The 15,164-nt window shown below is 38.1% G+C and overlaps 1 protein-coding gene across 1 annotated transcript; it reads left to right on the top strand.

Annotated features, from left to right (window-relative positions):
* The first annotated feature begins 13,511 nt into the window (after positions 1–13,511).
* Positions 13,512–14,441, top strand: LOC122482497 (olfactory receptor 10G9-like). The gene has a single exon (XM_043578817.1). It carries the CDS (start codon positions 13,512–13,514, stop codon positions 14,439–14,441), a length of 930 nt encoding a protein of 309 aa, XP_043434752.1.
* Positions 14,442–15,164: the final 723 nt, after the last annotated feature.

Below are 15,164 nucleotides of genomic sequence, written 5' to 3'. Positions count from 1 at the left end.
GTTTGTGCCTCGGGGGGTCCTGGAAAAGTACAGTGGTAATCGTGATGTGAGACCACAAATAACTGTGAAAATCTCTTCCTAATAGAACTCTTTCTCAGGTGGTGGCTACAAGCAAAGGGAGGTCAAAAAGGGAAAGGAGACCCACGCTAAATCTGGCCTTGGAGCTAAGTCATATGTCACATTTGGCCTCAGTTTTTTTCATATATTAGATTAAGTAGCAGAATAAGCAGAATAATTTATCTTTATAGTTGGCAACCACTCGCAGGAATCAACTCTTTCTAAATTTATTTATTTATACTGAGAGAGAGAGAGAGAGAGAGAGAATCCCAAGCAGGCTCTTCACTGTAAGCCAGGAGTCTGACATGGGGCTCAAACCCATGAACCATGAGATCATGACCTGAGCCAAAATCAAGCGTCAGACACTCAATGGACTGAGCCACCCAGGAATCAGCTCTTACTACCATTTTTATATAGTTTCTCCCAATCTGATTTGTTGTCATACAAACTGGCATGTTTCAGAATCCTCTTCTCCATGGAAAATTTGTCATCAGATGACAATCTTATTTTAATATCAGGATGTCATAATTAGTTGGTGGTAAATAGGCCAAACTGTGCATAATTGTGGTAAATAGGCCAAATATATGCACATAAAAATGTGAATCTACATAGAAAGGATACACACTTGCCTATTATTACTTTCCACAACACTCTTTCCATTCTCCACTGTTTATATTCAAGGAAAAAGTATACAATTCATATTTATTACTTACCCACACACATACAAAAATTGGACTGAATTTAGAAGAAGGCATTAGGTAACAGAAGATAATAGAAATAACTACTTCGTCTCACTAAAAATGTATCTCTCTACAGCTAGACTTTATTTCTATACTACAGATCTCACAAATCTAAATTTCAATGACATTAATATCATTTAGCTTTATTAATTAATGTCAGTAGATAAACCTTTAAAAAAAACCCTCAGTTATATTTTCAAAAGGACAGTATCTCCTGTTCACTTGTGTCCCATTTTATGTTAGGCTTCCATATCTGTCATTGGATATAACTGATTTCTCTCTGTGATCAATACTTGTTCATAGAAGATAATCTGATAAGTTTATACCAGTTTATAAATTGCTGATCTGTTACTGTTTCCTACATTATTTCCATTTCACAAGGATCAAGTCTTATGTTATGGATAAAAATCTCAGTAAGTAGAATTTCTGGAAAGATTAGAGAAATAGAGGAAACAGGACCTCTTCAGACCATTCTTGAAATCAATCTTTGTAGCCAGGACCCTGTAGAAAGCTTGTCCTGCTCCAGATGCTTGAATGGGTTTTTATTCCAGCAAAAATAGAGAGACAAAAAGAGTGCAATTTAAACATTGCAGCCCAGAGTGCAATTTAAACATTGAGCTTGGGTCATGGCAATCAATCTAATCTCACAAACATTCATTTTTTATCAACATGCTAGAAATATACAGATAAATAAAATAAAGTATTCTCCCTGTGAAAGTTCATCTAGAGTTGTATAAAATTGGTTTATAACCCTCACTCTATCTCTACCACTTGCTAATGCTGGGGTCATAAGCAATTTACTTAACATCTCTGGGCCTCATCTCCTGCAAAAGAGTAATGAATCATAATATTGTCTGCCTTATAAGGTCTTTGTGAGGATTGAATGAGATAATGAGCATGAAATGTTTAGCTCAGTGCTTGGCACTTAGTGGTAAATGTTCAATATTAGTTTAACAACTAATTTCATCCATATAAGACTGTGATAGTGTAGGTGATACTATGGTAATAACAAAAGCAGATGTGATGAATATATAAAGTGGGCTTAAAAAAGGATCTGTGAGAGGGGCGCCTGGGTGGCTCAGTCGTTGAGGGTCTGACTTCAGCTCAGGTCATGATCTCGCGGTTTGTGAGTTCGAGCCCCGCGTCAGCATGGAGTCTGGAGCCTGCTTCGGATTCTGTGTCTTGCTCTCTCTGCCCCTCCCCTGCTCATGGTCTGTCTCTCTCTGTCTCAAAAGTAAATAAAACGTTAAAAAAAATTACAAAAAAAAAGGATCTGTGAGATTTCAAAAAGCAGAGAAAACATAAATATAGTCAACTGATCTTTGAAAAAGGAGCAAAGGCAATACAATGGAGAAAAGGTGGTCTTTTAAACGAATGTATCTGGAACAAGAGGGCATCCATATGCAAAAAAATAAATCTAGACACAGACTTTATATCCTTGACAAAAATTAACTCAAAATGAACCACGGACATGAATGTGAAACGCAAAACTATTAAATTCTTAGAAGATAACATAGAAGAAAATCTGGATGACCTTGGGTGTGTATCTTTTAGATACAAAACCAAAGGTACCACCCATGAAAGAAAACGAGGATAAGCTGAACTTTCATTATCATTTTTTAAAAGTCTGTTTTGCAAAAGGGCACTGTCAAGATAATGAGAAGATTAGCCACAGACTGGGAGAAAATATTTTACAAAAGACACATCTGATAAAGGGTCAACATCCGAATTGTATAAAGGACCGTTAAAAATCAAAAATAAGAAAACCAACAACCCAATTATTAATTGGGCCAAAGACTTTAATAGATGCCTCATCAAAAAAGAGGTACAGGGGCACCTGGGTGGCGCAGTCGGTTAAGCGTCCGACTTCAGCCAGGTCACGATCTCACAGTCCGTGAGTTCAAGCCCCGCGTCAGGCTCTGGGTTGATGGCTCGGAGCCTGGAGCCTGTTTCCGATTCTGTGTCTCCCTCTCTCTCTGCCCCTCCCCGTTCATGCTCTGTCTCTCTCTGTCCCAAAAATAAATAAACGTTGAAAAAAAAAAAAAGAGGTACAGATGTCAAATAAGCATATGAAAAGGTGTTTTGCATCATATGCCATCAAGGGAATGCAGATTAAAACAACAATGAGATATTACTACAAACCTATTAGAATTGGCCAGAATCCAAAATAGTGGCAACACCCAATACTGGTAAGAATGTGAAGCAACAGGAACTTTCCCTCATTTCTGGTAGACATGTAAATTGGTGCAGCCACTTTAGAAGACGGTTTGGCAGTTTTTTACAAAACGAAATGTACTCAGGGCTCCTGGGTAGCTCAGTCAGTTGAGCGTCCAACTTCGGCTCAGGTCATGATCTCATGGCTCGTGGGTTCGAGTCCCATGTTGGGCTCTGTGCTGACCGCTCGGAGCCTGGAGGCTGCTTTGGATTCTGTGTCTCCTTCTCTCTCTCTGTTCCTCCCCCACTTGCATTCTGTCTCTCTTTCTCTCTCAAATATTAATAAAAGATCTTTAAAAATTAAAAAAAAAAACCCTAAATTTACTCTTACCATATGATCCAGCAGTCATTCTCATTCGTATTTATTCAAAGGAGTTGAAAATGTATGTCTACACAAAACCCTGCACATGGTTGTTTCTAGAAGCTTTAGTCATAATTGCCAAAACTTGGAAACAGCTAAGATGTCCTTCAGTAGGTGAATGAGTAAATAAATAATGCTATATCCAGAATTGGAATATTATTCAGCACTAAAAAGAAATGAGCTATCAAGCCATGTAAAGATATGGAGGAATCTGGGGCGCCTGGTTGGCTCAGTGAGTTAAGCACCCCACTCTTGATTTAGGCTCAGGGCATGGTCTCACAGTTCATGAGACGGATCCCCACATCGGGCTCCATGCTGACAGTGCAGAGCCTGCTGGAGATCCTCTCTCCTTCTCTCTCTTCCCGTCCCCTGCTCATTTGCATGCAAGCTCTCTCTCTCTCTCTCTCTCCCTCTCTCAAAATAAATAAAATAAGCTTCAAAAGAAGATATGGAGGAATCTTAAATGCATACTACTAAGTGGAAGAATCCAATCTGAAAAGGCTACATACTGTATAATTCCAATTATGTGACATTCTGGAGACAGTAAAAAAAAGTCAGTGGTCACCAGGGTTTGAGGACAGGGAAGGGATGAACAGGTAGAGCACAGATTTTTAGGGCAGTGAAAATACTCTGTGTGATACTATAATGGTGGATAGATGTCATTATATATTTTCAAAATCCATGGAATGTATAGAACTGAGTGTGGACCCCAGCGTAAACTAGGGGCTTTGAGTAATCAAGATGTGTCACTATAAAGGTTTATCACTTCACAAATGTACCACCTGGTGGGGAATGTTTGATAATCGAGCAGGCTGTACATGTGCAGGGGACTGTGGTAGATGGAAAATCTCCGTATTTTCTATGCAGCTGTGCTGTGAACCTAAATTTCCTCTAAAAACATAAAGTCTTTCTAGGGGCGCCTAGGTGGCTCAGTCGGTTGAGCATCCGACTTGAGCTCAGGTCATGATCTCATAGCTCGTGAGTTCGAGCCCCATGTCGGGCTCTGCGCTGACAGCTCGGAGCCTGGAGCCTGCTTCAGATTCTGTGTCTCCCTCTCTGTCTGCCCCTAACCCACTCGCATTCTGTCTCTGTCTCTCTCAAAAAAAAAAAAAAAAAAATTAAAAAAATAATTTTAAATAGTGTCTTTCTTTAAAAAAGAAAAGAGAGAGACACCCAGATCAGGAAAATGCTATTTTCATTAGACCCACAACAGAGTATTATGTAAATATCCTGGCAAAATTAAAAGATCTCTCTATAGGCTGGAAGTGCATAAATTCTCCCTTTAATCTGAACCTTTCTGTTTCTAGATCAGCAACCAAATTCACAAAGATATCTGGTCCAAGCTTTGCCCTAGGCAAAAGTGTAAATTTCACAAATTACCTTATATCCACTTTCAAAGTGCTTCTCAGTCCTCCCCTGCAATCCGCACTCAATGCCTCCTCTCCATCCAAACCTATTCTCAAGAAAGAATGTGACATCAGTCCAAAAAAAAATTTCTAAGGATAGATGTTGCATAATCATAAAGTCATTTGGAAAAGTACTGAATTCCCATCACAGAAGATTTTTAAGCAAAATCTATAGGCTCATCTCTCAGGGAAATGAACAGAGGAATTATTCTCCTGCTGCAAAGAAGGCAGACAACATGTTTTCTTCCAACTTGAAATTCTACAATTTTATATTATTAACTTTTGATAAATTTTGTGTTGCACTATCACCACATTTGCATTTTAAGCCTTCGTCTTAAATGAAGGAATGAAAATATGCCTGTTGAAGGAAGTTCTCTTATCAGAGTGGGCTGATATTGATAAGCTGTTGCAAGTGGAGATAATTTCTAATTTTTATACTCTCTGTAAAGCAGAATTCACAAAGATTCTATCCCCTTCGATATCCCACCGTCCTTCCACACACCATTCTCTGCCTTCTCCCCTTCATTTCTTTCAGTGCAGACTTACTAATGGGTCATTGAACTCAGCCACATATAAGAATTTTCTTAAGTTCCGTGATTCTCCTTCTTCAGTTGAGCAGGGAAATGACCGGGACAAATACAGAGTAGAAATAAGACATAGAGAATGGAAAGAGTCATAAAAGAAGAACATATGTTAAGTAGAAGCAGGTAAAGTTTTAGACACATGCCAGCTGATGGAAAACCCATCTAATATGATAGAGACGTTTTTCTGGCCTCTAGGCAAGAAGAATGTGTTCCTAAAGCTAAAATTCTATTTTAGCATAAGATGCCTTGAACCCAAGACACATACATTCCACGCTCAGCCCTGCTATGCAGTCTGGTCCTGAAATTCTGGATTTATATTTGCAAACGGGAGAGTTCCTTTTGAGACAGTATCTCCAGTGGCCCACTACTCAGACGTACTGAGCATGAATGAGCAAAGGGAATAATTAGGGCCTTCGTCTCTTTCCTCATGCCTCTCTCCCATCACAAATCTCATTATTTCATAATAACATGTATTCATTGTAAAAGTAGCATTGCAACCTTATACGCCACTTGGTCAATATTCAAAAAAGCAAGACAATACCTTAACATTAGCAATGTTAACAGTTTAGTGTTTTCTTTCCAATCACTGAACCACGCGGTTATGGTATAGTTTTTTTAAGTTTATTCATTGATTATTTCTGAGAGAGAGAGAGAGAGTGTGTGTGTACACAAGCGGGGGAAGGTCAGAGAGCGAGAAAGAGACACAGAATCCGAAGCAGGCTCCAGGCTCTGAGCTGCCAGCACAGAGCCCAACGCGGGGCTCAAGCCTGTGAACCCCGAGATCATGACCTGAGCTGAAGTTGGACGCTTAACTGCCTGAGCCACCCAGGCACCCTGGTTATGGTATATTTTTAACTGCTTCCAATCATACCACATATGCAGTGTTGCAAGTCTACCTTTTAATTTCTATTTTTAAATTAACAGTTTTCCTTGTACTTCCCAAAACAAGTAAAGCAGGTAGGCAGGTAGATAGGTATACATACAAGGTACACTGTGATGAAACTCTGAGTTCATACAGTTATCTATACTTGAGATCTTATTAAAACTAAGCTTACCTAGGGCACCTGGGTGGCTCAGTCAGTTCAATGTCTGACTCTTGACTTCAGCTCAGGTCATAATCTCAGGGTTCGTGAGCTCATGTCGGGTTCTGGGCTGACAACAGGAAGCCTGCTTGGGATTCTCTCTCTCTCTCTCTCTCTCTCTCTCTCTCGTCTCTCTCTCTGCCCCTCCCCCGCTCATGCTCTGTCTCTCAAAATGAATAAATAAACTTTTTACCAAAATAAGCTTACCTAAATAGAAATGCTATAAAAATTATGAATATTACGGTTTTTTAAGATTATTGTCAAATTATGTACTTTGTTGGCAGTAGTGTTTAGGAGAGCCAGGTTTACCAGCATTACATAATAACGTTTTCAAAAGTTGTAAAGATTATTTCGTAAGCAACTGACAACCAACTATTTTTTAATATTCATTTCCAGTAACTCTTAAGGCTTAACATGTTTACAAGCTATTTATGATTTTTCCTTAAAGCAACTGAAACAATGTGTTGATGTAAGGTTAGACAAATAGACAAATGGAATAAAAGAGAGAACACGAAAACATACTTCCTGGATATATGGATAACTGACGTTAAGTCAAAGGTGATACAGAAGATCATGCAGAAATTTTTTTTCAATAAATTATGCAACTTGATCAATAAGGAAAAGGGTTTCGTAAATTCAAATTTGTAAGGCAAACAGTGCAACTTGTCAAGTTAAATTGGGGAAAGTATTTCTTTTTTTTTTTTTTTCAACGTTTTTATTTATTTTTGGGACAGAGAGAGACAGAGCATGAACGGGGGAGGGGCAGAGAGAGAGGGAGACACAGAATTGGAAACAGGCTCCAGGCTCCGAGCCATCAGCCCAGAGCCTGACGCGGGGCTCGGACTCACGGACCGCGAGATCGTGACCTGGCTGAAGTCGGACGTTTAACCGACTGCGCCACCCAGGCACCCCTGGGGAAAGTATTTCTGACCCAGATATAGAAACCAGTAACAACAAAGTAAACATTGATAATTTTTGTTGCTTTCAAATTGAAAATAACATTAAAAGACTAACAAAGAAAACCAAAAAGAAAAAGTGAAAGTCAGAGATGTTATTTACAGCACATATTACTAATAAGGACTCAGATTCAAAAATATGTAAAGAACTCCTAGGATACATATTTTAGTATTTTATTTTACTTTATTTTACTTTATTTCACTTTATTTTTAGTAAGTATATTGTAAAAGTAAGCAATCCAATATTAAAGCAGGCAAATGACTTGACCAGTTTTCACCAAAGAAGAAATGCAAATAGCCAATAAACAACAGCAAAAAATCTGCTCCATCCCTTGAAGAAATAAGGAAATGAAATTTTAAATTGCAATGAAATTTGCTTAAAGTAAATGTCAAAATCATCAATTACTGGAACTTTCACATTGCACAAAGGGAGTATAAATTTATAGAACCAAAAAAAAAGTTTATAGAACCACTTTAGAAAATAGTTTATCATTTTCATTTAAGGTGAGAGATACTTTCCTCATAAGACAGAGAGTTCTCTATAGAAATGCATACACATGTGGATCAAAATAATGTATGAGTATTCAAGGCAGAATTTTTTCAATAGCTAAAATGCGAACACACAAATGCCTCCCAAAAGTATGCTTTACAATGGAATAATACACATCAATATAAGGAATGAATTTACAGTGATCTATATCTATATGTACATGTCACTGGAACACAATTTTAAATAATAGAAAATGGACATTAAATAGTAGTACATGGTTCCACAAATATAAATTTTAAAAAGGCAAAGTTATTGTCTAGTTAACTTCAAAATTAATAAGAAATCAGAATTATTATAGATGTCATAATAGTTGAGTGGGAGAGGGCTGGCTTCAAGGAAAGGTCTGTGAAGGCTTCAAGGTTGCTGGCAACATTTAACTTCTTAACTTGGACGGTGGTAACATACGTGTTTGCTTGACAATAAACTTTAACTGTACATTTATGCTTATGCACTTTTATCTATATAAGTTATATTTCACAGCACAAGCAAATGACTAAATTAGAAATTAAATACAATTTTAAAGTTTTATGTGATTTTAAGTAAATTAAAAATAAAAACAGTTTAATTAGAGGTTTTTCATTCTGACCTGTGATATGATAACAGGAACTGGGTTTATTCTCCCACCATAAATATAGAACTTGACCAAAAAATATATAAATGGGTATTTTCATCTATTGGACAACAGGCAGCACAAGACTGTAATCTCTGACAGAGGAAAAATAAATGTGAGCACTTACGCTGGGAGGCACGTTCTGGACCATGATATATGAAAAGAGATACTCTTGCTGAATATCAATTTGTCTTTCAGAAAATTGAAGAACTAAGATTTCCTATACATTCTATGATTCCAGCATTGACTTTGATACAAAAACTAGTCAAAGACATTGCAAGAACAGAGCTACTGATTAATATCCTTTAGAAACACAGATGCAAAACTTCTTAACAAAATTTTATCAAATCAGGTCCTTTATATATGAAAAATAACTATACCTCATGATCAGGTGGAGTTGATTCCAGGAATGTAGGTTTGGTTTAACATTAAAATTCAAGCAATATATTTCACCATATTAACAAACTGAAAAAGGAAAGCTATAGTATCATCACAATAGATGCAGAAAATGCATTTGACAAATCCCCAAATGCATCCCAGATAAAAACTGCAGCAAATTAGGAATGGAAGGGTCAACTTATTAAAGAGAAAAACAAAAACAAAAAATTACAAAAAACCTTACACCTACCATCATACTTAATTTTTAAAAAGCAACATCTTCTGCCTAAGATCAGGACCAATACAAGGAAGTCCACACTCACCATTTCTCTTCAACATTATATTAGTTTCTAGAGGTAAGAAAAAGAAATAAAAGTCATCCAGATTATAAAGAAGAAGTAAACTATCTATATGTGTAGACAACATGATCATCTATCTATATAAAAAATGTGATGGAATATCTAAAAGAGCTATAAGAGCAAATGAATGAGTTTAGCCAAGTTGTAGGATATAACTATTATAAAAAATCAATTGTATTCCTATTTATTCACAATGAATAATTACCATTTAAATTAACATCAAGAAGGAGCGCCTGGGTGACTTTCGACTTTGACTCAGGTCAAGATCTCACGGTTCATGAATTCGAGCCCCGCATCAGGCTCTGTGCTGACAGCTCAGAGCCTGGAGCCTGCTTTGGATTCTGTGTCTCCCTCTCTCTCTGCGTCTCTCCCACTCATGCTCTGTCTCTCTCTGTCTCTCAAAAATGAATAAACATTTTTTTAAATGTTAAATAGTGTCAAAATAAAAAATAGTGATAAATCTGACAAAAGATGTGCTAGAACCTGAACATGGAAATTATACAACGTTATTGAGAAAAAAGAGATACCCAGTATTCGTGGTCAGATATTGTTAAGATGCCAATTCCCCCAAATTGATGTGTAGATTCAATGCAATTCTAATGAAACTGTCAGTGGGCCTTTTTGGTATGATTCTAAAATTTACACAGGCATATAAAAGACCTTGAATAGCAAAAACAATTTTTTAGGAACAATGACGTTGGAGAAGTGGTCCACTGGTAGCACAAGTTCAGGCCCAATGATGAACTTGTGTTTGTCACAAGTGCATGGGGCTCCGCCCTTCTCTAGTCTTTGTTAAAATATTACCAGAAGTCCCAAGAATGTGGGACCAAGAATGGGTGGCTTTAGCTTGCCTTTACCCGTGTGCAAACAACCACCAGCCCAGAATTCTTGATGGTTTCAAGTTCTGGCTCATTCATCACCTAGAACGCCACTGGGTTTTAGTGAAATAAAAGGCTAAAAAGCTAAATCACTCCTTTCTTGTTCCTGAAGAGGATGAAAGTTAGCAAATGTCATTATCTCCTGAAGGAAAAAGGGACAGAGGAAGTTGTGCAGTATTCTTAACACACTTCGCTAAGTAATCCCTGAACACTAGCTGGGCAACAATAGGGGTTTGGGCCAAAGTGCTAATATAGGAGAGAAAATTAATGGGTGTCTACTTTTGGAAAGGAAAAGAAAATTCCTATGTTATGAAGATGACATGAGTGTATGTCTATATAATCAAAGAGAACAAAATGGAAGTTAATAGCTTTCGTAAGAGTATATAAAAGAAATTGGGTAGGAGTTTAAATTACCAAAATTGTTGGGGCGCCTGGGTGGCACAGTCGGTTAGGCGTCCGACTTCAGCCAGGTCACGATCTCGCGGTCCGTGAGTTCGAGCCTGTTTCAGATTCTGTGTCTCCCTCTCTCTCTGCCCCTCCCCCGTTCATGCTCTGTCTCTCTCTGTCCCAAAAATAAATAAAAAACGTTGAAAAAAAATCAAAAAAAAATTGTTTAAATTACCAAAATTGTTATCATGTATTTTATAGCAGCATTCTGAAATATATGAACTGGAGTTAAATTGCAAATAATTCTTGAAGTAGCCATTCAAGACAGCATTATGATTTTACCTTGATTATACATATACGCCTCATTCTAAATGGATAGCCCACGTGAGAAAATTGTGTAATATGATAGGCTAATTGATAGAAATATTAATGTGAGAAGCTTCAATTCCTCAAAATCCATCCTATAGAGTCATACAGGTGAACATTTCTCTCAGAGAAAGGCTAGTAAGGCTACAATTTTCTTTCCCCCAAACCAACAGTGCTGTGGGCTTCTGCTGGTGTTAGATCAGGTTTTCTTGGTTTCACAAAGCCCTTTTCCTGATAACTAAGACATACATGAATTCTAGAAGAAAAGTGTATTTTCCCTCTCTTGAGTTATATTAATTCAAGATTAAAAAAAAACCCACTTTCACAGAAAATGTGAATATATTCTAAGAAGGTACAAAGGCAGGAGTCCCTGAAAAGAGAGAAAATCTCTGAATCAGACAAGGTGAGGTAGCATCATCCATTCTGGACTAGAAACCTGCACAGCCTGCCAAGCCATGGAGGGAGAAAGTTTAATTAGTAAGATGTTTATCTAGTGTGAGTAGTACTCAGATCATCCCTGGAGCAAACTCCAGAGCTCCTGTTCATACTGGTCATAATGACTAGAAAGTAAAAAATTCATCAAGGAGACTACGAGCCTCACCAGAGAATTGTCCCTTTGGGGACTAAAGCCCATATTTTCTACCTTTGAATTTAAGGAAGAAATCAGAGAAAAGAACAAAACAAAACATTCCCAGGGCAAAGAATTCTCACACCCAGAGTGTCATTGTTATTTACTTTGGAAATTAATTTTGAGCAAAATAAAATGCTTTCTGGAATGGTGGCCCGTCATATATAAAACCAACTTCCAGGAATTTGAAAAAGAATTCTGAGTGTTTATCATAATGGGGAAGCATTATCTTCATCCATGAGGACTCAAGGGTGAAGGCAGTATCTCCTGAGATATCAAATTAATTTTAAGCTCTGTTGTTTAAAATGTTTGTTTCTCTGGCTTGTTTTTTGTGGTTTCACATACGCAAGAAGAAGAAGCATCCTACTCATCAAAGACTGAGAGTTTCTTTTAATGTTGAATTTTGCCTCATGATCCAAACCTTAGCTGTAAATTGGTAAGCAGCAAACATTGGCAAAACTTAGCGCTTTCCATAATTGGGAATTGTGGGGTGATTATGACGTCTTTATGTTTATCATTTTGTTTTTCTTCTTCTTCAGCTTTGGCTTATATTGACTAGTCATGGCTGCCAGGCCAACTTTGCACAGTTTTATAAAACACTCAAAATTTTATAAAATCACAGTCAATAAAAGGCTTTCTCTGTAAACCTTAGCATTACAACTCTGAGTTGAAACAATAGAAAATTCTGTTTTTATCATATACACCAAAATAGAAACACATTGATGACATGACTCTATATACCAGAAGTACCTTAGAAATCAGTAAAGATTTCTACCTTTTCTACCAGAGAGGCCCAGGTGTCCAACCAGATTTCTCTTCATTTCTTCATGACTATTTGTTTTCTCTTTGAATATATAATTTGGAAGACCTTCAGATCATGAAAGAAAGAAAGAAAGAAAGAAAGAAAGAAAGAAAGAAAGAGGAAGGGAGGGAGGGAGGAAGAAAAGGGAAGAAAGGAAGGAAGGAAGGAAGGAACTTACAGTCTGAGCCCTGGAATAATAGAAATCCTAGAAATAATAAAAATGATTTCAGACTACATATTTTCCTTTATTTTTCAAAGAGCATTGGTGTCTGTTTTATAGTGAATATCAACATTCAGTTCTGGAACTCAAACCTCAAACATGCCATTTGGTCCTCCTAAGTAAGCAGATCTAATTCTTCATGGGAAGCTCAAAATATATTCTGAGATGACTTGATTACAATTCAGAAGGAGGATGATTGATTGCCTAGAGGGAGATATAATAAAAATTTATAAATAGAAATAAATATAGGATAAGAGGAGGCGAGGAAAGTGATAGTACTCTGACCATTACTGACTGCATTAGTTTGGTGTCAGATTTCACATATGATGAGGAGAGTATGATCATGGTTTACTGTAGGACAGATGAAACTGGTTCACTGAGATGCTAAATCCTAGGAGTTCTTCCCTAACACATCAGCTGGCTGCTGACCAGGGAGTTTTAGGAAAGCATCTTTCTCAGCCATTATGGATGAAGCTTTCTTTATAAATGTATATTTATAGTGGAAATTCTCTGATGATCAAAGAGACTGAATCTGTATATATGGCAGTGTGTGGTTGTGTGTGTGTGTCTTTTGTGGGGGGTGTGGGGTAGGGGGATGGTTAGAGAGAAAAAAAGAAAGAGAGATGCTTGGATAAAGGCTCATCCATGGGAGAGCGTGCCAAAGTTGCTGGTTTGGGTATAACTTTTCTAATTCTACAGAAAACAATACCCAATTTACCTCTCTTTTCTATTTGGTTGATTTGGGTAAAGTAATAAGGAAGTGGATAACCCCCCTCAAAGCCCCACCTAAAGCAAAAATGTCATGTAACATTTACATGACAATTTACATCTTGTGTTTCCATTCAGTGAAAACAAAGTTGCCACAATATGATCTCAGTAAATGTTGAACTTGCTTTGCTTTCGGTAGGGACAGAGCTCCATATATGAGAAGAAATGAGAAACATGAGCGTAGTGACAACGTTCATCCTCACGGGTCTTCCCCATGCACCAGCACTGGACATCCCCCTCTTCGGAATCTTCTTGGTGATTTATGTACTCACTGTGGTGGGGAACCTCCTCATCCTGCTGGTGATCACGGTGGATTCCCACCTCCACACTCCCATGTACTATTTCCTGGCCAACTTGTCCTCCATCGACATGTGGTTCTCCACCGTCACTGTGCCCAAAATGCTGATGACCTTGGTCTCCCCGGGAGGCGGGGCCATCTCCTTTCACAGCTGTGTGGCCCAGCTCTACTCCTTTCACTTCCTGGGGAGCACCGAGTGTTTCCTCTACACAGTCATGTCCTACGACCGCTACCTGGCCATCAGTCAGCCGCTCAGGTATGCCAGCCTGATGGGTGGGAGAGCGTGTGCCCTCCTGGCCGCCACCACGTGGCTCAGCGGCTCTGTGCACTCTGCTGTCCAGACCACACTGACCTTCCGCTTGCCCTACTGTGGGCCCGGCCAGATCCAGCATTATTTCTGTGACGCACCTCCTATCCTCAGACTGGCCTGTGCAGACACGTCCATGAACGAGAGGGTGATCTTCATCAACATCGGAGTAGTGGCCTTGAGCTGCTTTCTCCTGATAGTGCTGTCCTATGTGTCCATCGTCTGTTCCATCCTGAAGATCCGCACCTCCGAGGGGAGATGCAGAGCCTTTCAGACCTGTACCTCCCACTGCATTGTGGTCCTTTGTTTCTTTGTTCCCTGTGTTTTTGTTTACCTGAGGCCAGGCTCCAAGGATGCTGTGGACGGGATTGTGGCAGTTTTCTACACTGTGCTGACTCCCCTTCTAAACCCTGTGGTGTACACCCTGAGGAACAAGGAAGTGAAGAAAGCTCTGTTCAAGGTGAGAAGTAAGTCAGTATTCACCGAATAATGAAGAAAAGCCAGATATGACCTGCTCCTTTTTTATTTATTTTTTTAATATTTATGTATTTATTTTGAAAGAGAGAGAGAGAGCATGCACGCAGGAGAGGAGCAGAGAGGGAGAGAGAGAATCCCAAGCAAGCTTCATACTGTCAGTGCAGAGCCCAAAGTGGGGCTCAATCTCACAAACAGTGAGATCGTGACCTGAGCCCAATGAAGAGTCCGTCGCTTAACTGGTGCCCCCAGATGCCCTCTTTTTTATTGATTTAGAATTAAATTAAACCACCAACATGAACATTACACTTGTAAGGACTATTTCAATTATTCGATCTTAATTTTTTAATGAAAATTTAATGCAGTTTAATATTTCTTTCTACATTATTTGCCAGAATCCCAGTATAAACAGCCATTTAATGATGATAATCTGGCAGGAAGGATGATTGCCTATTCTTCTCTTTTATGTTCTACAAAGTAGATTATCAGAAAAGTAGTTTACTTCCATCCCCTGTACAAATATTTTCCAGAATTGCTCTCCAGGATAATTCACTTATATTTTATTTTGTGCAGTTTAAATCAAAGCTCTCTAAAGACCCCTTTTTTCCATTTTTAAACATTTATATTGAAAAATAATCACATATAATATTTCCAATTCATTAATATAGTACATATATGATGAAATTTTTACATTACAAAAGATCACACCAAAAATACTTAATTCTTAATAATGGCTTTA

The sequence above is a fragment of the Prionailurus bengalensis genome, chromosome D1 (assembly GCF_016509475.1).
Source record: "Prionailurus bengalensis isolate Pbe53 chromosome D1, Fcat_Pben_1.1_paternal_pri, whole genome shotgun sequence".
Taxonomy (NCBI): domain Eukaryota; kingdom Metazoa; phylum Chordata; class Mammalia; order Carnivora; family Felidae; genus Prionailurus; species Prionailurus bengalensis.
The sequence above is the reverse complement of the archived record's forward strand: the minus strand, read 5'-3'. Positions and strand labels throughout refer to the sequence as shown.

What these genes read in the sequence shown, in the direction of transcription:
- LOC122482497 (XM_043578817.1), top strand. Translation starts at nt 13,512, where the DNA reads ATGAGAAACATGAGCGTAGTGACAACGTTCATCCTCACGGGTCTTCCC.